This window comes from Anolis sagrei, chromosome 5 (assembly GCF_037176765.1).
Source record: "Anolis sagrei isolate rAnoSag1 chromosome 5, rAnoSag1.mat, whole genome shotgun sequence".
Lineage (NCBI taxonomy): Eukaryota > Metazoa > Chordata > Lepidosauria > Squamata > Dactyloidae > Anolis > Anolis sagrei.
In genome coordinates this window covers 49,288,261-49,315,709 of record NC_090025.1, presented here as the reverse complement: position 1 = coordinate 49,315,709, position 27,449 = coordinate 49,288,261, and the positions used below count along the sequence as shown (strand labels likewise).

At 38.7% G+C, this 27,449-nt stretch overlaps 1 protein-coding gene across 1 annotated transcript in view; it reads left to right on the top strand.

The window, feature by feature from the left end:
- Positions 1-27,449, top strand: part of IQCM (IQ motif containing M) — a 161,521-nt gene that overhangs the window by 28,880 nt on the left and 105,192 nt on the right. Inside the window, exon 2 of the mRNA XM_067468472.1 lies at positions 23,775-24,047. Within this exon, the coding sequence (XP_067324573.1) occupies positions 23,775-24,047 (273 nt within the window). The remainder of the gene's footprint in view (positions 1-23,774; positions 24,048-27,449) is intronic.

Here is a 27,449-nt window from a genome sequence, read left to right as displayed (position 1 = left end):
CTGGCCTCTGATGATAGATCTACTTGAAGTAAAAAAAATACAGCTTACCTTGGTGAATTTGATTTATTAACATTGCAACTGACAAGGTTGCCCATTTGTTAGTGCTTATTTTAGATCTGAATAGCTTTCACAACATAAATTTGAAGCATTGCTGCAAGTTACTTACCATGTTTCATATATCATAAGTAAAGGCAAACCTGGAGAATAATACTTTTGATATTTCTATTTGGGATAATGTACTTTTCACAAAATTCTTGGATGATGTGTTTATTTGTATGTCAGGATGACATATGGCCAGTTGGGAATGTGTGGCTCTCCACGTATTGTAGAACTATTGCAAAAGCCATGTTTTCTATGATTCAGCTATAGGAATTCAATCAAGACCCTTCATAGTAGGGCCCCCCAGACTATCAATATTCAGTATTAAATGAAGCTACAAACTATGAAAGTCATTCTGAATTTTGCCTAAAAAGTATTGAGTGGCAAGGAAAAAGAAATGTCCAGCATCCTGTCTTTTTGTTGCTATCCTAAATTAGGGAATGTCCTTTTGCTAAGCTTCCATCAGTCATTTGAATTGTTATTCTGAACTTGGCAGATTTAGTTCAAGGTGGCAGAAATGATATCAGTTGAAAGACTGAGCAGGAATAGCAAGCTTGGACTGGGGAGAGTGTATGTGTTAAGAACCCAGGCTTTTGTATCTGTCAGAAATTAGTGAAAGTTTTCTGAGATTCCACAAAGATTTGATGAAAATGTTTAGTTTATCTTAGTGAATCTTTCTTCTGAGATGTTTAAGATGTTATTTATTTACTTTATTTTTATAACACCTTTCTCCTGATATAGGGACTTAAGGTGGCTAACAAAAAATATGATATAAAACAATTAAAACAGGGCAAAATATGAATGCACACATACACACATATAGTGTCATAAACATAATTTTTAAAAATACATTTAAAACTACACTTATATACTACCAGGGCCCCACCAAATCCCATTCACATCATCTCCAGCAGCCTGTCTCATGGCTTTCCCCTCTCAGGCTTTTTATGACATCAACAGAGGCACTTGCATAAAGTTCTGTGGTTGGCAAGGAGTGGTAGCAGTAGCAACACGGAGGAAGTGAGATGTGGGTCGTCCCAATGGAGTGGTTGCATTTGTTGGTCATCTAGACAACTGCCAGATCCAGGGTTTTTCCAAGGCATATTTACACTAAACTTACTGTAGTTACTACAAGGTAAACTGTTCTGCTCTTTTCTTGATTTCTGGTGCAAAGAAAGATGTGAGAATGTGGCAGGCATGAAATCTAATATAAACAGACAAATGAGCATCATGTAGTCCCAGAAACCAACTTCTAGTCCCTTGAGCTGTAACCGAAACTCTCTGTTTCAATTTTTGGAATATTATTTTTGTTCCCCAACCTTGTGCTGTCTCTGGTTAAAGGGCTGAAAATTTCATCTGCCCCTCATGAAGTTGCCAACCCTGGTGTGCATTCCTAGTTTCCTCTGCTCACCTTCAGGCAGAGGTGGCCCTAGGTAATTTTCAATGGTAAGCAAACAGTATTTTGGCGCCCCCCCCCCCCAACCAATCACTGATATATATTTTCTGTTTGTCGTGGGAGTTCTGTGTGCCATATTTGGTTCAATTCCATCATTGGTGGAGTTCAGAATGCTCTTTGATTGTAGGTGAACTATACATCTCAGTAACTACAACTCACATATGTCAAGGTCTATTTTCCCCCAAGAGTGCCTCAAGAGCGCCCCTGGGCAAAATCAACTATACTGCAAATGCTTACTTTGCCTTCAGGTGTCTTCTTTCCCTGTTCAACAGCTGAAATCATCTTAGGACCTTATCACATTGGCATATGGATTCACCACACATTGTAGCAAATCTGTGGGGTCCCAGTGTGGGGAATCCATCACCCCACGCCCCACATCACCCGACTTACAGCTGGCTTCATTCCAGATGGGGAAGCATCCACTCCCTGGTTTCCCCTCATTGTTTCAAAGGCAACACGGGAAACCTCCTGTGTTGCTGTAGTGGTGGCATATGCTGCTTGCTCTCCCCTTTCACCGTTGAACCTGGCCAGAAGTAGATGTGTTTTGTGTAATGGGCTCCACAGTGAAAGGGGAGAGCAAGCTGTGTATGACAGGCAAATTGCCCTGCCTGATGAGGTTGTTAATCTGTCTTTGACTATATGACTTTTAGAATCCTTCATTATGGATGCTGGATAGGTTTGATGGGAATGGCAGTGCAGCAACACTTGGAAGGCCATAGAACTCTTACCTCTGTTGTGTAGCATACATTTATTCTGTTTTGACTCAGGTAGGCAAAATAAAAGTGGGTTACTTCATGTGGCCATTTGAGGCCTCCAGGATTAAACAGGTTGCAGGGGCTCTCCCCTTTGTTTCACCTTTGAAAAACTCTTCTCCCCCCCCCCCCCAAAAAAACCCTCAAAGTATATTTCCAGCCAATTCTATATTTGTTTTTTCAGTGAAGTAACAGATTGGTTGGTAAGGCAGTAACCACCCTTTGGGTGTAATAAATTTCTTGTTACTTTTCAAATTTCCTATTAAAGTCATTTAAAGGTATTTAAAATATATATGTTGAGCTGATTTTTTTTAAAAAATTTCACTTCCTAGTCCTACATTCATTTGTTTACAAACAACAAAAGATAAAGAGTAATATAATAAACAATCCAGTAAGATGTTACTTGTAATAGTAATTTATTGGGAGTGGGGTAATTCCCTGTAATAAGTGATAAATTAAATTATTTTAAAAAGCTACATTTCAGCCTCTGGGGCTTGCATTTATCATTTAGTTCTGTTACAATTTTATTATGGAACTCTCTTTTTGATTCCTTCTGGGAATGCAAAGGACAGTTTTTATGATTTGCAACTTTATTTCAGTTGATGCATCTTGGACACTACTAATGTCAAACAAAAAACCCTTTTCAAACCAAGTGAACAAGCTGATTTTCTTATTGTTCATTCTATTGACATAGAGTTGGGATCAAATTTTCCATAAATAAAGGGATAATTGCAAAACTACCCAGTTTCTTCCTTTGTTTTCACTTCTCTTTCCTATTTGTATGTTGCAGATTACCTCCACTGAATTTGTGTCTGCCTCATCCTTCTGTTCTGCTACAGTTCCGTATGACATGGTGAAAAATGTTCAATGGAGTATCCATTGAATTTTTGGTGGGTTGCATTATGAAACTGGAAAAAGTACACAGAATGGCTACAGTCATACATCTATATAAATAGAAATGTAATGTTCATTTGTGGGATTAACAGAACTCAAAAATCAGTGGGCGACATAACACCAAATTTGGACGGCATATACCTAACAACCCAATGTATGTCCTTCACTAAAAAAATTGATTTTGTCATTTGGGAGTTGTAGTTCTTGGTATTTATAGTTCACCTACAATCAAAGAGCATTCTGAACTCTACCAATGATGGAATTGAACCAAAAGTGACACACAGGACTCCCATGACCAACAGAAAAGACTAGAAGGGTTTGGTGGGCATTGACCTTGAGTTTGGGAGTTGTAGTTCACCTACATCCAGAGAGCACTGTGGACTCAAACAATGATGGATCTGGACCAAACTTGGCACGAATATTCCATATGCCCAAATATGAACACAGATGGAGTTTGGGGAAAATAGGCCTTGACATTTGGGAGTTGTAGTTACTGGGATTTATAGTTCACCTACAATCAAAGAGCATTCTGAACCCCACAAACAGCCATCCAGTCATAGATATAGACAGATATATATGATTCACCTACACACAGATATAATATCATTGATTTGAAAGGGACCCCTAAAGAAGGACAATGATATGTTGCACGTTCCAGAGTAGACAAACCAGACTCTCTCCACATCAACACTGTCAAAGAAACAACAAGAAATACTGTTTACCCACAAGCATAAAGAAATTACATAGATTAGAAACCATTACTTTATTTTCCAGATTACCAGACTGGGCCACAGCGACGCGTGGCAGGGGATGGCTAGTGTGGTAATAAAATGTTAACTGTGAATATACCTTAGGTTTGCATGTCATTAGATATTTGGATTAATTAGCTATCAAAAACAGACCATTATGATCTTATGAACCTAAATGAAATCATTGGTGCTGCCTTCATTTTTCTAGTAAATTGATCATATGAGAATGTCATAAAATTGTACTTGCATTATTTTTATGAGACAGGGCAGACACTGTATAATGACTCTATCTTAAGACAGAACATGCCCAGTGTGCCTTGTGGTGTAGTATAAATAATTTTTAATATCAAAAGTAGGTTAAGATATACAAATCTGATGTTTTAAACATGATGTTTATCCTCTGTTGAATTACAATTACCATTTGTAATTTTAATATTGTAATTTAGTTTGTGCTAATCTTTTAACTGAAGGATAAATATGTGCTTTCTCTTATACACTTAGTGGAACCAAATAATTATGAAGAGCACCGACATGTTGAATCATACATAGAAATTAGCTAGGGGTATTTGATTACCAAACTAATTCAGCTATTTCTAGAGACTTATGGAAAATGATATTCACCTCTTGGGGAAAATGTTTGGCAGGATAAGACAGTTTTTCTTGGCATTTACTGTACATCACTCTAGTGTTTGGCTAGTTAGTCCTTGCCTTCTTGATGGATGTTGGAAACACACTTATTAAAAAGTATTCAGCAGTTTATAGTGTTATAGTCTTGTTTATCAGATGTTCCAAAGGGCGTCCAAAACATTTGTGTAATGAACGTGTTTAGATAAATAGGAGAACTAATCAGATTCAGTCACTAAATGTTGGAAGAATACGAGTAGGACACATTTAATACCAATAAGCAATGCTGTAGATATTGGCAATTCTACTATAGTTTTTTTTTCAGAGTTGGGCATAATCTGTGCCAAAAATCAGATTTTTCATCAAAGAAACTATAGTCCAATGTCGTGTGGAAATGTATGAACTTGTCCAATATGGAGCTATTGGGAATAATGAATTTATGGAGGATAGAACCACCAGTGAATATTAGTCAGGATGGGTTTACATTTTTTCCAGTTCAGAGTTGTTATACCTGTGTATTAAAGTTGCTGGGAAATACAAGATGGAGGATGAAGTTAAATTTATGAAGTGCTGGTGAAATTCTTATATGCACCTGGTTGGCTGCTGTGAGAGGAGAATGCTGGACAAGAGAGATCTTAGGTCTGATCCAGTGCGGCTCTTGTATGTTCTTAGGTTCACATGCCCATTTTAAGTCATGCAGATATAATGGTTTGAGTGCTGGAGTATGCCTCTGGAGTCCTGGATTTGAACCTCTGCTCAACCATGGGAATCCATTGGGAGACCTTGGGAAAGTCACAATCTTAACCTCAGAGGAAGGCAAAGCCAAACTCCATCTGAACAACCTTAGGGTTGACGTAAGTCAGAAATGACTTGAAGGGGCATGACAAGTTTTCATTTAGGTAGATGCTCTTAGGCCAAGAAAATAGAGCTGGGCTAGTAAAGATCTGGAAAGTTTGTATCCCAGAAAGTTGGTCAAAGATAATTCTGAGACCAAGAAAAAGGAAGTGCATGCTTGCTTGTAATAATGTGGAGAACAGTAAGCCTTCTTGTCACCAGGGAGACTCCAGAAGCACATTACTCTAAAGTAGCCTGAAACTATCAGTTTATGAGAATTCCAATGGGCCTGGCCATCACGCCTTATGAGCACAAATAAGACAATGTATTTGTCAGGTCTTGTCCTCTGCAAAGGTGCTCACTGTGACCTGAGTGTAAAAGAATGCTTGGCATTCCTAACCTTATGTATCTTGTATTTGCCTTTTTAAATGATTGGTCAGAGCAACTATAAATGCAGAAGCATCTTGGTGAATGCATATTGAGAAAATCATTTTCAGTTTTGTGTGTGTGGGTAAATTGGTTAATTGCAAGGAATATAGTTTCTCTTTCATGTCTATTTTGACCCTGAGAGTGCCCTCTAAAATATTTTAATGCTCCCCAAGGCTGTGCATTTCCAAGAAATAATTGCTAATCGTCTTCATACTGCTGGTTTACAACAGCAGAACTTTTAAAAATCATCTCTAAATTCTCAGGGAGATCCAGAGGTCAGTGAGAGCAAATTTTTAGATGTTCATGACTGTTTTGCAAGGGCATAGAACTTCACCAAATTAAACAAAATGCAGCTAATTAACACATCCTGAATAACTTTTAAAAAGGTAAATTACCCACCCCGATTGGATTGGGATGTTGGCACAGAGAAGAGTAGAAACCCTTTGCCTACTAAAAAAAATCACAATCCATATTGGATTAAAGAAAAGGGTTCATTGGGTGAATGGCTATTTCTCTTGAAATGTAAAGGGTAGGCAAGAAGGACTGAGTAGAATCCTAATGTTTCCTTCCAAAGTCTGCTATTTACTTTAGAAAACCTTTCAATTTGTGTAATTACTAATTTATATGAATGGCTTTGTGTCTTTCCCCCCATAAAAGGTGTAAATATCTGTATATATAACTACAATGTGTTTTACTTGAAAAAAGAGTCTAAATTTAAAAGCAAATCTAGCAACCAGACTACCATGCTATAGGGTTGTTGTAAGTGTTTTGGGATGTATGGCCATGTTCCAGAAGCATTCTCTCCTGTATTTATGGTAGGTATCCTCAGAGCTTGTGAGGTCTGTTGGAAATTAGGAAAATGGGGTTTCTATATTTGTGGAATTTCCAGGGTGGTAGAAAAAACTCTTGTCTGTTGGAGGTAGGTGTGAATGTTTTGATTGGCTACCTTGATTAGTATTAATAGCCTATCAGTTTTCAAAGTGTAGCTTCTTACTGTGTGGGGGGGATCCTTTGTTGAGAGGTGATTGGCTTGTCCCTGATTGTTCTTGTCTGGAGTTCTCCAGTTTTTGAATATTATGCTTAATTTACTGTTATGGTTTTAGAGTTTTTTAAATATTGGTAGCCAGATTTTGTTCATGTCCTTTATTCAACAGAAAGGAAGAAGCCATGAAAATGAACAAAATCTGGCTACCAGTATTAAAAAAATCTAAAATCAGACAGGCCGAAAAACTTACAACAACCCAGTGATTCCAGCCATGAAAGCCTTTGGCAATACCACGCTATACATTTCATCATAAAAATGATGTATATAGATTGAAGCCTACAGTGCCAAAGCAATGGAACTGTAGTCAGCCCTCAATGTTTGCTGTTGTTGGAGGCAAAGGAGCCCTACAAAATGTTGAAAAACTGGAAATAGGAAAACACTATTTTTTAACTTGAGAAGACACTTCTCTGGAAATCATTAGCTCTATTACACACTCAAGCACATCTCTGTGGATAACTTCTGCCAGAAGTTGCTCAAAGAATCATGTTAGTGGATCTGCAAATGGCTAGAGTTTAGGAATCTCTAGGTCCTCCAGTGCTACTCTATGGAAGAAGTTGACCAAAGAGTCATGGTGAGGACCTAGAGGGAACATATTAATCACATCCACAAAAGTGAACCCTGTAAATGTGTATGGTTTATTTATTTATTTACTACATTTGTATACCGTCCCTCTCAACCTGGAGGTGACTCGGGGCAGTTTACAGTCGGTACCAAGACCATAAGATACAATACAATTAAAAACATTAAGATAATATAAAACCATAGCACAGTCAATAAAAAACATATATCATTAGTGTCTCCTTGTTAAAACATTGTCCGATCACATCGTCCAAACATTCCATATTCCTATGTCTGTTACACTGTGTTTGCAAACATCTGCTCAAAAAGCGAAGTCTTGATTCTTTTCCAGAATGTTAAAAGGGAGCGGGCCAATCTGATATTCCGAGGGGGGGAGGCGTTCCATAGCCGAGGGGCCACCACTGAGAAGGCCCTGTCTCTCGTCCCCACCAGCCGTACTTGTGATAAAGGCGGGATCGAGAGCAGGGCCTCCCCAGACGATCTTAAAGTCCTGGATGGTCTTGAAGTTCTGGACTTTATGGTTGACTGTATCTTCTAATCCCTTCCTCTATGCAATCTCTAGAGGTGCTCAGAAACTGGCTGTAAAGGACTGTGGGAAACATTGGGGTCTGCATTGAAAGAAGACAGATTGTCCCCTCAAAATATTGCTAATGGGAGCAATTTATCAGTGGATGTACCCTATTGGATGCAAGCCATGGTATTTTCAAATGCAAAGTAATGCTTGAAGTCCTCATTTTAAAAATAATTGTTTACTGTTATGTGATTGTAATTTATTATGCCTGCAAAAACCTGGGGACACTCTAGAAATTGAGATGATTCATTTTAAGTGTTTTATCCTAGTGAGCAAAATTTTAATCAGTCAGTTTTTCTAATCCCAGCTCTGTTACTGGCACACACTATAAACTTGGGAAGGTCACTCCATCTGCTCTACTTGCATCTATACAATCATTAAGGAGGACTGTGTGCCTGATTGATATTTTTGCTTATTTGCTTTCTGTAGATACTAAAGAAATAAGAGGAAGCTATACACGGTTGAAATATTTTCTCCTTCAGGATATTGAAGAACAGTATTCAACATGTAGCAAGTAATTGTAATGAATTATGACCAGGAAATGAATGAGTTATAAAATGAATGCTATAATTTACAAAGCTCTTGGCCACCTTTATTGGGTTCATTTGAAAATGCTATATCATACTATTTAGCTTTCTGTTGAAACTACAAGTATGGGTGAGAAGTAATAGTGCCTTCACATATAGTATTGGTTCACTGACAGTGCAATCTGTAGCACTGGCATCAAATTTAATAATGATCAAGTTCAGCTCATAGGTTTTCCATTCAGTGACTCTATCAGAAATTAAGCAGTCCAATCCCTGCTTTCAGTTGAAAGAATATCAACATTGTAGGACAAAGGACGATTTCTTTGTGAGATCTTAGGAGCTGCTGCCACTTCAGAGCAAAGTGGAAATGCAGATTTGTTGATCATCCTTCTAGTATCCAGACAATATTGTTGTGTCTTTAGCAAAATACCAACCATGAGGCTTCTAATATTCTTGGGGTTTTGATGGGAGCAGATGTGACAGGAGATGTGGTCCTCCAAGATCTCCTGACTGAGCTAATGAGTCTTCCTACCTTTACTCAATTGCCCATAAATAACACATATTCTAGTGATTTTTAACATGTCTGTACACAAATCTCTTTGTCCTCACCAGATACAAAACATAGACGTTCCATGTGAAGAAGAGTTAATTCTCTGGTTGAGATAAAATAATGACGTGAACTCAAGAGTAGGCATTAACTCCATTTACCTTCTGAAATTACCTAATCACAGTTACAACAGCTGTGAAAAGAAATGCCTACATCTTTATTTTATTTTCATGTTTTAAACCCAGATATTTATTTTAAACAAAGCCAAAATTCAGGGCGTGAGACATCTTTAATAGTACTTTAGAAGAATTTCCAACAAACCATAGGTAGAATGCAACCATAGAAGAGAACTTTTTAATGCAAGTCTGGATATTTTAGTCAAAAAATCAACCTAAAAATCTGGATCAATTTATCCACAGGTCAATGTGACTAGTATAATTTATCAAAAAAGGAAAAAATCCACATCTCTGTGTAGAGTAGTGAAAGGCAAGACTTTAATCTGTCCTGGGAGAACCTAAAAGAAGCACCACTCCTCTCTTCTCTATGTCATTGTGCCACTTCTATTCTTTTTGAATACCTGAATTGGGAAATGGTAGCGGCAATCAGAGGTGGCTTGTTTCATCATGTTGCATTAGTGTTTTCTCTCTCCATGAATTGGCCCCAGTACCAGAATTGCATTAGTGTTTTCTCTCTCCATGAATTGGCCCCAGTACCAGAATTCAGAACTTTGGACCCCTAACCTGCTGTCAACTTATTCATGGGGTCGACTTATACATGAGTACATATGTTACTTCTAGTTACTTCTAGTTACCACAGCCTTTCTTAACTCCAGCGGTATAATAAGGGAGGAATAATTTTGCTACTATTGTTAGGCATTTGAGAAAGAGAAATCCCTGCTGTTCTACTGCAAAACCCCTACTTATCTACCAGCAGAACCAATCCAGCTTCTTTTTGTCCCTGCTGTGGTATACCAAAATAAAGTACCTGAACTATGTGCTTAGAATCTAACCTTTAGATACAGCCTAACTTCATATAATTGAACAATAGATTCAATTAGCAAAACATGACTTCTAATTTAGTTCCAATTTTACGAAGTTAAAGCAATTTAAAAACCAGTCAAGAGTGAATGTAATTGTATTTTTAATGACCAGCTCGTGGCAAGAAATCCTTTTTTCTTGAAAATATCTTCATTGGTATTAAAGGAAGATTCTCATTTTACTGCTGTGATGTCACAGAGCAAAAGTAGTTCTCAACCATACCAGCTCATTCTAACCTTCTAGAAAAAACTATCTGCTCTAGAAGATCAGAATGAGCTAGTAGGGTATCCAATTGTGAGTGTTGTATTTTTGGTATTTTCTAAAATATTAATGATTTTAGATTGACATTATATGATTATTTATTTAAATATCCAGAATGTTAGCCTGGTGAGTTTTAAGAAGGGTTCTATTTTACATGTACAGATGAAATCATATTTACTTGAAGGTGGAGAGGTTGATAATCATACTACAATCTGGTACCAATCTTCACAGACGGAACCTTCTTATCACCTTTGAAGCAAAGGTTTTTGGAGGTGTTCATTCACTGAGCTATGATTCATGTATTTGTTGCTGTTCTGTGCCTTCATGTTGATTTCCACGTGTTACTCTAAACCCATCATATTACGGGTTTTCTTGGCAAGATTTCAGAGAGGGGTTGGATTTGCCTTCCTAAGGCTTAAAGAGAATGAATTATCCACGGTGGGTTTCAATGGTGAGGGGAGGATTTCTGAGTGATATCTAGTCATGGTCTAATGTTTAAACCACTATATCAGGTCATTGTATTCATAAGAAAATCCAATAGGGCTTAATCCCTGTTCAAACATACTTGATTGCACAGCCATTTTTTTTAAACACGAGGATAGGGGCAACAGACACAATACTCCTGTCTATGCTTAATATAATCTTGAATGGAATAAGCAGAAGGTACTTGGAGCCGTTCTTGTAAGCTAACAGCGATAATCAGAAACAGAGGACAATCAATACACTCTTTGCTCATGTGTGGTTTCCGGGCTGTATGGCTGTGTTCTAGCAGCATTTTCTCCTGACTTTTCATCTGCATATGTCTCTAAGGCAGCAAAAAATTAATAGGGAACAAAGGCCAGGCGACTTCTATGCCGATCTGCTCACTAATTGACTATGCTGTCTTCAGGGTTACTTACATGCTAATGCAGGCATTCTCAAACTGCGGCCCTCCAGCTGTTTGGGCCTCCAACTCCCAGAAGCCCCAATGAGCTTGTTCAATTGTCAGGAATTCTGGGAGTTGAAGGCCCAAACAGCTGGAGGGCCACAGTTTGATGATACCTGTGCTAATGGGTGGATCCCACTCAACACATACAAATCTAGCTTGATAATTGTACCCTATACACTTGTTCAATGGACAATGGTTCTTTTCTCCCATCCTGGACATTCCACAGAAATATATACTCCACTTGCTTGACTACCATCAGATCCTCTGAAAATGCCATCCACAGATACAGATGAAATATCAGACAAAAATGCTTCTAGAACATAGCCATATAGCCCAGAAAATACACAACGCCTCAAAAGGCTGTTATATCAGTCAACAAGATTTGATTGCACTGAAGTTTCATATGTTTGAAGAAGCAAAGTCTCATTTACTGACAATCATATCTATGCTGCATGGAAACGTAATACCAGCAGTTATCCTCTTTTCTTTTCTGAATACAGCTTTAAAGAAGTGTAAGACACCCTTCCATTCCCCAAACCACAGAGTGCTGTTGTTATTTTCTTGAGTGGTATTATCTTAAACCCTATTTGTCAGTGACAATCAGTACCTTAAAAGGCTTATTATACATAGTGACAGGACCTAAGTACATGACTTGAGTAGAGTGGCTCTTTTTGATTTGTTAGAGAAAACTCTCAGTGGTTTTGCTAATTTATATAGGGGAAAACTTGGAGCCATGTTCTCTTTCCTTCCATATCAGAATGATCTGTGTTGTTAATTACAATAGATGTTGATCCATTATGTGATTTGAAATGGCTGCATGTTGACTGGGGGATTTGTGGAGTTGTAGTCCAAGGAAACAATTTCCAAACTCTGATGAAAGGATCATATATAGTACTAGCTGTGCCCTGCCACGCGTTGCTGTGGCCTATAGTAAAACTTATCAAAGTTGAGGTAGATATCTGGACTATTATGAAAGAGAGGTACCTACCTATTCCTTCCCCCTTTTCCTCCCCCTTTCTCTACTTTCTTCCTTCTCTCCCTCTTTCTTTCTTTCCTTCTTTCACTACTTGGTTTCATCCTTCTCTCTTTCCTTCATTCCCTCCCCCTTTCTTCCTTCTTTCACTTTTTATTTCCTTTTATTTCACCACCATCATAACAATAACAATAATGCAATACATTGCCTCTGGGACCTGACACCTCTCCCATTCCCCCTAAAAGGGTCTCATAGGAACAATAGCATCATCATCATCATAATAGAAATAACAACCTTTACCCGCCACGTGTTGCTGTGGCCAATCTTCCCTCTTTCCTTCTTTCCCTCCCTCCCTCCCTCCCTCCCTCCCTCCCTCCTTCCTTCCTTCCTTCCTTCCTTCCTTCCCATTTTTCCTTCTCCTCTTCTTTCTCTATCTCTTTCCTTCCTTCCCCCTTTTTCTTTCTCTTCTGCTGTCTCTCTTTTCTTTCCTTCCATCTTTCCTTTTCTTCTTCCTCTAACTTTCCTTCTTTCCCCCTTTTTCTTTACCTCCCTTTCTCTTTCTTCCTTCTTTCCTTCCTTCCTGTCTTTCCTAGATTTTGACAGGGCGGGAAGGGGCGGGGTGGGGTTTGGAGGTGGCCTGAAGTAAAAGGAGGTAAGATTGGGGCAGGGGAGTGATGGAGCGTGGGGTTGCGTGTGTGTGTGCGGCGGCGGGGGGAGTGATGGAGCCTGGGGTTGCGTGTGTGTGTGCGGCGGCGGGGGGAGTGGGGTTGCGTGTGTGTGCGGCGGTGGGGGGAGTGATGGAGCGTGGGGTTGCGTGTGTGTGTGCGGCGGTGGGGGGAGTGATGGAGCGTGGGGTTGCATGTGTGCGTGCGGCAGGGGGTGTGTGTGTGCGGGAAGCGGCGCGGCGGGGCTTGGAGTGGGCATGGTTTCCGCAGAGGGAACGTTGGCCGGAAGGCCATGTGCGCGCGCGATGGAACTTGCGGCTGGGCGCCAATGCACATGCTCAGTTGTTTTGCCGTTTTGTGAGTGTGTTGTGTTGTTTCTCATTTTGAGTAGATATGTTTGTACCTTGTGGGTTGTGTTATGGGCACGGGAATTTTGGTTAAGTTTCGTTGGGGGATTTTTGAGTTTTGTTCTTTTGCCGTTTTGTGAGTGTGTTGTTGTGTTGTTTTTCATTTTGAGTAGGTATGTTTGTACCTTCTGGGTTGTGTTATGGGCACGGGGATTTTGGTTAAGTTTCGTTGGGGGATTTTTGAGTTTTGTTGTTTTGCCGTTTTGTGAGTGTGTTGTTGTGTTGTTTTTCATTTTGAGTAGATATATTTGTACCTTGTGGGTTGTGTTATGGGCACGGGGATTTTAGTTAAGTTTTGTTGGGGGATTTTTGAGTTTTGTTGTTTTGCCGTTTTGTGAGTGTGTTGTTGTGTTGTTTTTCATTTTGAGTAGATATGTTTGTACCTTGTGGGTTGTGTTATGGGCACACGGATTTTGGTTAAGTTTTGTTGGGGGATTTTTGAGTTTTGTTGTTTTGCCGTTTTGTGAGTGTGTTGTTGTGTTGTTTTTCATTTTGAGTAGATATGTTTGTACCTTGTGGGTTGTGTTATGGGCATGGGAATTTTGGTTAAGTTTCGTTGGGGGGGGGGGTTTGAGTTTTGTTTCCTCGTTGGATGCCCCTAACAAATTTATATATATAGATTAGTAATGTCTGGGATCCCATCTATACTGCATTATATGGTCATATAATCAATTTCAATGCAGTCAAGCTGCATTATATGAATCTACACTGACCATGTAATGCAGTTCAATCTGCATTATAATGGCAGTGTAGATGGGGTCTGGGCTAGATCAATTTACCTCTTTCTCCACTGGCAGCACTGATTGCAGGAGTTCTGGGTCATGAGTCCTGTTAGGTAACAAACTTTTCTTCAGACTTCAAACTATATTTTTCAAAAAGGCTTTTGGGAAAAAATGACAGAAAAATAGTATGCTGACATAAGCATGATATATCCTATAAAATATATGGGATTTGCAATGTGAAAATCAACAATATCTAGTGGTGAAGGAAAGGAACTTGTGAAGAGGCTGTGAAATCAGTCTTTTGAATATTATGTGAAACTATCCATGAAAAAGCACAACCCCCTCCCCCAAATTGTTTAGTATCTGCCATCAACTGGAAAAAATAGATTTTCTTGCACAGAAAACAATGGTAGTTCTTTCTTTCTGAACTTTACACTGCAAATGAAAAAAAAAAGCTATCATTAAATCTGAAAGATCTGTGTTCAGACTAGTATAATATTAACTTATTTTAAATATATTTTTCCTCATTTTCAGAACAAGATGTAGTTATCATGTTGTACTGCGTAATAATCCAGGTGATCTTGGCAGAGGTAATTATTTTTGGATTTATTGTAGACTTGAATAATAACATTAAATAAATAAAATATTAGGAAAAGAATTGTGAAAGCAATCAAGTTGTGAAGCATATGTTTGTGGGTTTTTTTCTGAAATAAAATGGGAACCAAAGTAGACCTGACTTGTGGCAAACAACAGTGGCTCTGTTGCAGACAGCTCTTGCTTCAAGAATCCAGATAAGCACTGCCAAGATGCTAAGAATTTGTGCCAGGCATTATTGTCTTTGACTTTTCAAATAAGATAGTATAAAATTGTGGAGATTGTGAAAAAGAATGCAAAATAAATTTGTAGATTTGATGCTCTAACAAGATGTTACCTGTAGATTACTTGCATTTGAGCAAGAGCCTTCCTTGCAAAGGTTCTTTTGTCAGCCCATGAATATACCAAGTCATTACTGACTAGTGCAATGGCATTAATAATTTAAGTCACTTCTTACAACAAAGATAGCACTGTCAGGCACTGATAATAATAACAAAAGTAATGGAGACTTTAAATACTTAGCATTCCATTTTTCAAGCTGATGATGCATGGCTTTGCTATTTTTACTGCAAACAAGTCAATAATGTCACCGGAACTGATTGTGCTTGCTGGGTTATTGTTAATTTAGTTACTTATAGCACTGCGTACATCTCATCAGAAGTATGTCTTATAGACACAGTGATCCCTGTGTCTGCATAGATGAGCAAAGGATCATAGCCACTCCCCCTCATTCATTTCATATTATGTAAAAATAATATTTGAAAATAAGAAAAAGAAAATATAAAAAGTGGAAACTAATTAATTGAACGGAACAAGCAGACAATAACCCAAAAACATGTTAATGAGACCCATCTATCCATAAACTTCTGAAGAAATTGACCAGGTATTCATATATGTATTCTAGCAAACATGAGGTCTACGTGTCAAACAGTCAAATATTAAAATAGTTATGAGGCCTTCCCTCTATGGAATAATAGAAGGTGAGCATATGTCCACCTAGCATATGTCTTTCCTTCACTAAAAGGGCAGAGAAAATTCATTTCAATTGATGAATCATTAATTTTCAAGATGTGGGCAAATCATTAAAGCGTAGATGGAAGTTTGCACAATTCAAAAATAACTGCAAAATAAAATTAATTTGAGTGACAGTGTTCCCTCAAAGGGTGTAAAAGATCTGAGGTGAATAAGAGTGTCAATGGTTAGCAGACATTCCCCAGCATTGCTAAATAAATATGAAGCTTGATGTGCATAAAATAAAGAGGTTTTGCTGTATTTTGGAGATTAAAATCCATATCCATATCAGGGATGATACAAAGCCATGATACCTATCTAATTCATAATTAGATAGGTTTTAAGATAGATAATTATTATAGAATCATAGTACTGGAAGAATCCACAAAGGTAAACACATAATTATTCATTCTTAAAGCTCAAAATGATATATGCATCAGCTGACATGTGTTTACCTTTGTGGCTTCTTCCAGCTCTATGATTCTATAATAATTATTGCAGGCACTGGTGGATTCTTCTCCTTCTTTAATGGGCTTGGTGAGCATTTGTAACAATTGGAGAAGGCTTTGAGGCACTTAAGAGCTGCAGGGCCAAATCTAGATGCTAGCATGTGTTACGTAATGCTGCCATTATGAATCAAATCCTTAGTTCTGTGAGTGATTCTGACTATGACTTTTTCTCAGGCTAGTGATTCAGAATATGAATTGCCTCATTAGCTTAAACCTTAGATATAAAAAAATGCCATCCCTGTTTTCAAATTTATATCATTCTAAATGGTTAATTTTACATGAGAAAAGGGACTGTAGTATGGCTTTTATGACATAGTGTGCCCCATTTTACTCGTAATGCAGGCAGTATTCTGCATCTTTTAAAGCTCATGGAGAACTTGGATTTTTGGGGACAGTGAGGCAGACCACATCTCTCTTACCTCTCCCATAACTGATCAAACAATATCTCTTGTACCTTGTGATGCTGTGTTTTTAGAACAGCTTCCATTAAGCAAGTAGTTATCTATAGCAAATAAATCAATGCTGGGTTGTTGTAGGTTTTTTCGGGCTATATGGCCATGTTCTACATGCATTCTTTCCTGACTTTTCGCCTGCATCTATGGCAAGCATCCTCAGAGGTATTGGAGGAGTCTGGTGAAAACTGACCTTGGCATTTGGGAGCTGCTGGGATTTATAGTTCACATGCAATCAGTGAGCATTCTGAACTCCAACAGCAATGGAACTGAATCAAACTTGGCAGACAGAACTTGCATGAGCAACAGAGAATACTGGAGAGGTCTGGGGAAAATTGACCTTGGTATTTGGGAGCTGCTGGGATTTATAGTTCACATGCAATCAGTGAGCATTCTGAACTCCAACAGCAATGGAACTGAAGCAAACTTGGCAGACAGAACTCACATGAGCAACAGAGAATACTGGAGGGGTCTGGGGAAAATTGATCTTGGTATTTGGAGCTGCTGGGATTTATAGTTCACATGCAATCAGTGAGCATTCTGAACTTCAACAGCAATGGAACTGAATCAAACTTGGCAGACAGAACTCACATGAGCAACAGAGAATACTGGAGGGGTCTGGGGAAAACTGACCTTGGCATTTGGGAGCTGCTGGGATTTATGGTTCACATGCAATCAGTGAGCATTCTGAACTCTAACAGCAATGGAACTGAAGCAAACTTGGCAGACAGAACTTGCATGAGCAACAGAGAATACTGGAGGGGTCTGGGGAAAACTGACCATGGCATTTGGGAGCTGTTGGGATTTATAGTTTTCCAGGGTCAAAAAGTTGTCTTGTACCTGGAATATACTGTAATCATAGTTAGGAAATTGAGTAAGTGCGTTTAGCCAAAACAGATTGAGCTGCATGGCCATTTTGATCAAGCACTCCCTGGCTTCGTTGTATACTTGGTCTTTAGAGTGTCGGGCTTCTGGAGTTAGTAAAGAGTAGAAGGGGTCTTCATCCAGGCCCTCTTCTCTCATCAGGTTCACCCGACAAGTCCCTACCCTTGCACTGAAGTCACCCATTATAATAAAATCACAAGAGGGATTCTCAGACTTTAGATTTAGTATATAGGGTGCTAATTTATCCCAGTGGGTGACTGTTTCATTTTTTCTCAGGCTACTTGGGATATAGGTGTTAACAAAGACTATTTTTCTGGTTACAAAAGTTAACCAGACTGCTTGTGCCAATGGTGAGAGATTAGTTAAACTGGAGGCAGCTATAGCCACCACCCCCCTCTTTGGGCGACACAAGATCTTTGATTTTAGTGGCGGGTAAGTTGAATGTACGGTACCCTAGGATATCAACATCCTTTAGGACCCAGGTTTCTTGGAGAGCAATTACTGATATTCTTTTGAGGAACTTTAGGAAATAACAATTTGATATCCCCACCGCCCATCCCATTATGTTCCATGATATGAATAGAGTTTTTGGGCTTGAGTTTAGTCATTGCACTTTTTCCAGCAGTTTCCACCACCCCCAGTTTGCATGCTCATTCAGAGCCGTTGATGTAAGGAGAAGAGTCTTTAAGTTTAGACAATCCGACTAATGAGAAATAGCTTTGGGATGAACTTTTGTGGTATATACTTAGGTAATTACAGAATGAGGAGCCCAGCAGGGGATAGATTGATAATGTTAGAGCCCTAAAAATAAGCAAAATACAAATAAACCAATGAAGAGAGGGTATTTGAGAATACCCTTCCAGTCATCCCTTACTAGAATGCCTGGCTTTCTCTGTTTACTTGCCAACCAGCTACTTTTAAATATCCTTCAGCTTGCAGTTGTCTTGACCATACCTTCACAAATCTGGGAGACAGTCCTGGGTGACAGTCCTTCATTGACTTGCAACTCAAACCCTTGCTGGCCCTCCTTTTTAGAACTTATTTGTGTCTTCCATTGGCCTCTTGGTTCCTCCCCTGCAGATTCTTTAACTGAGGTTAGCAAGAGCTGGCTCTCATTCCTTCCAGCTGGGAACTGGCAACACAGAGTTTCTGGAGAGTCCTACTCTTTGATGCATATTAAAATACTAGTGGCCAGTTCCACTTTGAAAACTGGAGATCAAGAGATAAATTGAAATATTAGTACTAGTTAAAATAGATCCATTGAATCAATTTTAATTTGTCAATATTTATGTGAAACCCATTGCTACTTCTATAAAATATACTTTAACACCAATAGAAGAAAACAGCCACCCAGTTTGTTATACCATTTATTTAAAGCTGTAAAATGAATTTCCTGTAAACATACCACATTGCTTTAGAATAGATTTTTTTGTGCTTAACTGCAATTGCATATGCCCTTAACATTTTGTGATATCACTTTGTACATGCAAATGTATATAAATGCCGACTTGCCTAATTACAATAAGCTTATCAGCTTTCATACAGACAACTTCATTAACTATGCTAAACTTATTAACTATGCCAAGATAGAACGAACATATAATCTTTTGCTTGATAATAAAAACTGAAGCAAAATTGGATAAAAACCTCAGAGTTAGAGCAGAACAGTGAAAAACCTTGTAAGTATGAGAGAGAATGAGAGAGAGAGAGAGAGAAATTCATTGCTCCATATGTGAAGACAGCAACCACTAAGTTCTAAATGAACTGTGTACTCTAGTTGGATCCTTTGATAGATTTGTGTATTTCTGTTCCAAATACATTTCTTAAAATTCTGCTGCTGTTTCTGATGTCGTCATTGTCATTGTCATCACCGCCATCATCATCATCATCATCATCATCATCATCATCATCATCATCTTTCTTTCCACATTTTGCAATACCTGTTAAAAACATTTTTAATTGAAAATATAACTTCGGCCCAGCACTATATACTTAGAGACCACTCCCGACTCCCCCAAATGGCTAAAAATCAGCTGAGTTAACACTGGACCAGTTGAAATTATGTTCCATCCTATGTTTATTGGAAATTACTGCATGCTATACTCACCCTAGCCTAATTTTGGGTTGTTGTGTCCCTGGGCTGGAATAGGTTTGGAACTGACATAATTTGAATTTTCTCTGCTTTCTGGCTTTGGATCATAGCAGAACAGTTCTATTGGCAAATCATTCTATTGGCAAATCACTCTTTAAGATCAGCTTGGAGAAGATGGTTCTGCCAACCAAAAAGCATTTCTGCCAGCAGAGGGTGGGGGATTATTTGGAAAAAAAGACATGTGTCAAATTTCAAAAAGCCATTGCTGACACTTCTCTGTATTAGAATTGCATTGCTCATGTACAATTTTATATATACTTACCCAGATTTACATAATGAGACTTACTTCTGAGGAAACATCTATAGAAATTCACTTATTTTTGATTAAATATCAAAGAGATAATTACACTGTTTACTTATACTATTAATTTTTGAAAACACCGTTTTTGAAAACAGTTTGTCTCCTGTCCTCCTTTACAGAATGACTTGGAGAACAAAAAGCTATATATCCTTTTACTGCCTTTGCAACATCTCTCCTCACAGTTCATTTTCTATCTTGTTTCTTTTCATGTCCATAATTATTTTCTGAGTAAAATATTGTGTAATTAACTGAATAAAAAATGTTCCATGTCTGTCCACCTTTGCTCATTCACCTCACGTATTGCAAAGCTTATGTGTTCCAATGTTTGTTTTACTATGTCTAGGTCCCCTTTTTCACATTCAATATGTGTTGTGTAGTTTTTAGATTCCCTTTTAGCTCTAAGCACATCAACAGTTGAATGTCTTTTGGGCTTGAGTCCAGTTGTATCATTAGCCTAGTAGCTCAATGTGTGCCTTCTGACTTGGGAGGTAGTACTAGAGTAAGTGTTACATGGCATCTGAATGCTATTCCAGTAAGCAGTCTGCTTCATTTTGCACCACCTGCAGTTTCTGAGTAATCTTCAAGATCAGCCTGATCTAGAATGCATTGCAGTTGTCTAATTAGGAAGTAACCAGTGCATGGACTACTGTGGCTAAGTAATTTATGTCCAGAAAAGATTGTAGGTGGCAAAACTATTCAAACTGGTCCCAATTACTCTGAGCCATCTGGATTTCTAGTGACAAGGTTGGGTGTGAGAGTTCTCCTAGACCAGTGAAAGTGAATCTTTTAGAGATGGGGTACCTAAATTGGGAGGGAGGGTGGATTGAACACTCATGGGGGCAAGCAGGAGAGTGAGCAGTGTGTGTGAGAGAGAGAGTGGGCAGGGTAAGCGAATAGGCAAGTGAGTGAGCAAGGCAGGATGGTGAGTAGGGGGCGGACAAGCAAGCGAGCAACCTGGATTAGTGAGTGAGCAGGCAAGTGGGGGTGATCAGGGGGTGGGTAAGTGAGGTGGTGGGTTAGTGGGGAGCGAGTGGGGGTGAGCAGGGGGGGCAGGTGAACAGGTGGGGTGGATGGAGGTGGATGGATAAGCAAGCGAGTAAGGGGGCTAGGCAAATGGGCAAGCAAGCAGGGGCAGGATGGTGAGTGAGGGATGGGTGATAGTGCATGTGATAGAATGGTAGCCAGCACATAATTCTGGGTCCAGGGAGATAGTAGGCATTGAGTCGCCGCCTGAGGCTGAAAAATGCGGTATGGAAATAAAGCAAATAAATAAATAAATAAATATAGGAGATAGTATTCTACAGTGATAGCAAGCATCTCCCCCTGATGTAGTGAGGCATCTACCACTCTTTATACCTGTGGTTCTCAACCTATGGGTCCCCATATGTTTTGGCCTTCAACTCCTAGAAATCCTAACTGCTGGTAAACTGGCTGGGATTTCTGGGAGTTGTAGGTCCAAACACCTGAGGCTCCATGTGTTGAGAACCACTGTCTTAAACCCATCCGACAAATCCACGTCTCCTAGATCAGTGTTTCTCAACATGTGGGTCCCCAGGTGTTTTGGCCTACTACTCACAGAAATCCCAGCCAGTTTACTACCTGTTAGGATTTCTAGGAGTTGAAGGCAAAACATATGGGGACCCACAGGTTGAGAACCACTGTCCTAGATCATACGAACAATGCTGAATGAGAGCCAAGACTATATGTGGTAGGATAAACAGATTCAAACATTTTGTCTACATTAACAGTCTGGAACATGTGACTGTTTTCAAGAAAAGTAATCATTTGGTGCACTGGACACTTCTCTAGACTCTGCAATAACTGTGACATCATGTTTTGAAGAAATATGCATTATTTTTTGCTCAAAGTGCCTGGAAAATTTATCACAGCAGGCAACTGCTAGGATATGATATTATCCTAATGCTTTTAAAATATTTATTTTGGATTTTAGCTCCGTTACTATATTATCATTCTCACAAATAATTCCTCCTTGAATTTTGGCATATCAGAAAGCTGTACGATTGTATTTGCTCCCGGAATTTATTGGGGCACCAATTTAAATTTGATCTCATATATAGATATAGATATAGATATATACACACATTGAAAGGTTGTATAGTTTAAATCAGCTTTTTTGCAAGTGATAAGACTGAGGACCAATGCATGGCATGGACAGCAAGTTTCCACAAAAGCCAGGGATAGTTGTAACCAATTGACAATAGCCCCAGGCACACTGGGCACTAATGGACACTATCAATCCCTGACACACTGGAGGTAAATTAGGGATGTAATTCTTCACCAAGTTTCTTCCTGAAGGTGGCAAGAAGTCATTTCAGCAATTATCTTCCCATTGCAAGGCTACACAAGTGGTTGTTTGTGCAGAAAATAGCATGAATCCTGAACTGTAAAGATTCTTGTCACTCCAGTATTCTTCTCTCCAGGAGATTTCAACACTTGAAGAACATGTTTTTCAATCTCTTTCCAAATATTTTAAAATATTCTTTCTATCTCTGAGAAAAACCTGCTGGTCCCCCAATCAGATAGCTTAATAAGTATTACTATAAATGAATTCTAACTCAATGTCATTTGACACTAATTCTTCTCTGTTTCTATGCTAAAATATGACACAGCGGTGACAACTATTTCCAGAGTTCTGATTTTCTATTAAAATAATTCCCAATGCAGAAAAATGATTGTCAAATTCTTTCTAACTCTAATAATCCACTTGTATTCATCTTAATCCCTTTCTAGGCTTTTTAGAAAGCATTCATAATTTGTCTGCTCTCTTCTTAACTACAAGAGGCTTATTTCTGTATTTTTTGGAATTGTATTTCAAAAGAAGCTATGCAGGCTTTCCAGTTTACAGGATTTTCTGCTAATATGGTTTCTCGGTGACATAAATAAATATATATCAAAATGTACCAGACCCCCCCCCCTCTCTCACACACATATATCTATATATCTATATCTATATCCCTGCAGACATTCTCAAGATAGCTTTTAGTTTTCATTATGATATAATAATCCAAAATCCCTGTGGTACCTGAATAGGTGAGGCATTTCAGAACTCCTGGTGTTTCCATTCATATGGAAAGAACTTTACCCATTGCAGTTATACAATCAGCATTATGAAACTAAGTAACAATTCCCTCTCACAAAAAATGGAGACTGTGTGTGCTCATGTGAGTATGAGGTCCCATCTACACTGCCATATAATGCAGTTTGAAACTACATTATATGGCCATTATGGATTCATAGAATGCAGGTTAACTGCATTATATGAATCTACATTGACTATATAATGCAGTTTCAAACTGCATTATATGGTAGTGTAGATGGGACCTGCATTTATGGGAACATGTCTACTGCGGTTTTTGGTGAATTCTTCATTCCCATCCCCACCAAATCTAGTTGTCACTGATTTTATGAAATTAATTGAGCATTGAGAATTCATTATCTTTTTCAGATAATGTTCTTTTCTTAGCTTGTTTCACAGATGAAATTGGGAGCAGGCCTTGAGCTCTGCAAATTAATGTGAACTGAGTAATTGTGTGGAGGAAGAAAGAACATGTAGACTGATCTGGAATGACGGTCGAAATTGCTAATAATTTGATTGCACTGAAATACATGGTGTTATTTAAGAAAGTGTAATGTTAAGCCATGTTCCAGATTTTTACTAAGTGATATGATTAATTTGACAGTAGTGGAGAAAAGCAACATGGGTTTCAGACCATACTTAGTGATCATTATATTGATTTCTTCTACTAACAGAAAGTGTAATGGATCATATTGTCAAAATGCCTGGGGAGCCAGCAAGACAAACATCTCTTAGTGCGCCACCTATTTTAACAACCCACGAGGCTATCAAACATAGTGAGAACACCCAGACAACAACATCATTTAACAAGATTGCTTTTAAAGAAATATTGGACAAGAGGCCACTGAGACCATATTCTGACACATGCCAGTCTACAAGGAGCATAAAATGTAGTGCTAAGAAGCAATCCGACGTATCACAACCAATACAATGTGGCAAGGAAAGAGGTGAGAAACAGATAGTTTATGTGCATCTATATAATTTGGTTTTAGATAAGATAAGATAACTATTTAGATTTAGATTTCAGACTACCTTTTGTATGTTAGCTGGTATTTGTAATGTCCAGTGCAAGGAAATAGTATAACCTCCAGTGTATATAAGATTTGTACATAAGACCATCACATTTTTCCTTCCCCACTCAATGTGTATGTCTGTGTGTATTGTTAAGTTTTCCACTTAAGACCTAATCACATGGGACTTGGGCTCCATCCTATGTTGCTTCTAGGAGGGAGCAAGGACAGCTCATCACATGATGCAGGGCTACTTCTGGCGGGGCTCCGCCCTGGCTCTACCCTAGAAGCATTGTAGGGTGGAGTCCCGAGAGCATAAGTAGCTCTCCGTGTTCTCATTACCTAAGCTGGGGACAGCACGGGGAAAAGCTGGGCAACAACCATTTTCCCCATGTAATGGGCAGAGGGCGATGTGCACAATAACGGGGCACCTAATGAATGTTTCTCCCACTGTCTGATGGATTTGCCCCACTGCCCGACAGATTACCCCTCACTGCCCCTGGTTTAAGGACCTCACTGGCCTCCCACAGTGTCCTCTTTCTAGAAGGAACTGAAGACTTGAATGTTTGGACAAGATTTTGATAATGTCTAGCCTCAATGGTCCACAATTAATGCCACAGCACTGCACTTTCATCCCATGCCCTAGTTCATTAGCTAAAACTTGCACTATCCTATTCCCTTGTTACTTTTTACAGTTGGCCATGTTTTCCAACAGTTTTCATCATAGCTTATTGGGTGCTGTTTTGAGCTTACATTTTGTTTATATTCTATCCATTTTACCTTGTATTGTATTGTGTGTTTATTTTATGCATTGTTTTAGGCACATTGTGTCATATGTAAGTTGCCCTGAATCCCTTCAGGGAGATTGAGACGGGGTACAACAACAACAAAAAACAACAACAACAACAACAACAACAACAACAATAACAATTATAATAAATGTGATGAGGCCCCTTTTTGAATGGTGAGCTATTCCAGGGGCAGGCCATTTCTTGGTTTGACTTCATCTGGAGGGAAAGAAGCTTCTGGCATGTTTGTAATTTCTAACTTGCATACAAAGGATTATGAATAAAGTAAATAAGAATTTACTGCTCTGGGTGATTTTCAGTAGGTCATCAAGATTTTATGGCTTTGGTAGTGGCTGGTAGTGTTTATTACTTTAGCAAAGGTTTACAGAGTTTAAAAGAAGCGATTTGCATCTTTTTGTATGCCTTTCTCCAAATGGAGATACTGGTATATACCTAGATGGTCTTTGGTCAGAGAAGATGGGGGTCTTCTTTAAAATTGGATGATTTTGCAATCCAAGTATTTCAATGATAATCTCTGTACATTTCTCACAATTTGAACATACTCAGCCATTAATACACAATTTTGCTTGACAAAATCTATAGCTAGTCTTGTATTCATAATAGTATAGATATGTGCATGTTGATGATAATATAGCATGTTCTTCTAAATGCTGAGTAGATTTTGTGCTGTTCTCTAATACACTGTATTCCGATGGCCTTCCTCAGCCCAGTGTCCAATGAATTTAGATGAGACACTTATGGCAATGCCACTCTGGGGAGGTCCATGTAGTGAAATATAATTCTTCATAGCCTCTTTAGAGAACTTTGGATGCCCCTGGTGACAATTTCCAATCCCGTGATTTTGTGATTCTTTCTCACTTGCAACCCAATCTGAAATTTATACTCAGAAGCCACCCACACCCCACCCCATTTTAATAGGATTTGCTGCTTACTTTGAGTTTATTTTTTTAAGCTTTAGAACAACTATCATTTTAGGCTTTGAACAAGGATCAAGTATGTTTGTTAATTTATAATGAAAGCAACATAATTTATAATGAAAGCAACATAGGAGCCAATTTTTATGGATAAATGACCTAGCAATATGAGAATCTGCAGACAAATCTGTAGCTTATGGCACATTGAAAAAGTGATTAGAACAAGTTATTACAATAGGGCATGGTAACTTCTATCTCCATCAACATAGGGTGCAACAGTATGAGATCCTGATGCAATGTTAGCTCTAAGAGCCCTTGGCAGATTTGTCCATTGTTGATAAGTGACATGCAGTGTCAGCACAAGAAAAAATATTGTGTTTCTCTAGGAAGTTCTGGCTCTGAGACTTGTGAAAAATACTTTGAGAACTTCTGGACATTTTCCTAGAAATATCCTAGAAGACATCCTAGAAATGTTATGTTGGATGAGATGCTTCTTGAGAAATCACAGTAGAGCATAGGGAAATAAGCTCAGGCAACCAAAAATTATCTTTTTCATTGCTATGGATATTTTATATTCTCTATGAATTTTTGCAGTGTTTTGTGGTTGAATTAAGTATCACCCTTGGCATTGTTACCTGCTGTCAACTTGACTTTGACTTAAGGTGACTTAAGTATCAGGTCACCTTTTACTGAGTTGTTCTAACTATAGCAGTGGTTCTCAACCTTCCTAATGTCGTGATGCCTTAATACAGTTCCTCATGTTGTGGTGACCCTCCAACCACAAAATTATTTTCATTGCTATTTCATAACTGTAATTTTGCTACTGTTATGAATCATAATGTAAATATCTGATTTGCAGGATCAGGCCCGTAGCCAGGATTTTGATTCAGGAGGAGCTGAGTTTGATTCCGGGGGTGGGGGGGGGGGGTGGGGCTGAGTCTGAGTGAAAGAGGGTCTACCCTAGCAAACCTTTTGTATTGTTACCCCAATACCCCCATGCATATGGTATATATTGAGCATGGTGATCAGATCATGATATGAATAAACATAACAGTTTAAATACAGGGTTAGTCAAAATGCATAGGCCAATAAGCCATTCAATTGAATGGCTTATTGGCCTATGCATTTTGACTAACCCTGTAATGTACCAGTAAGGCCTTCTTGCAGACCACCATGAGAATTTCGGGGGGGGGGAGGCTTCAGGGGCTTCAGCCCCTCCCCCCCCCCACCACCACCACCGTGCAGGATGTATTTTCATTCACTGGACCAAATTTGTGTGATTTTGTCATTTGGGAGTTGTAGTTGTTGGGGTTTATAGTTAACCTACAATCAAAGAGCATTCTGAACTCCACCAACGATTGAATTGAACCAAAATTGGCACACAGAACTCCCATGACCAAGAGAAAATACTGGAAGGGTTCAGTGGGTTTGAGTTTGGGAAGTTGTAGTTCACCAATATCCAGAGAGCACTTTGGACTCACACAATGATGGTTCTGGACCAAACTTGGCACAAATATTCAATATGCCCAAATGTGAACACTTTTGGAGTTTTGGGAAAATAGACTTGGCATTTGGGAGTTGTAGTTGCTGGGGTTTCTAGTTCATCAATAATCAAA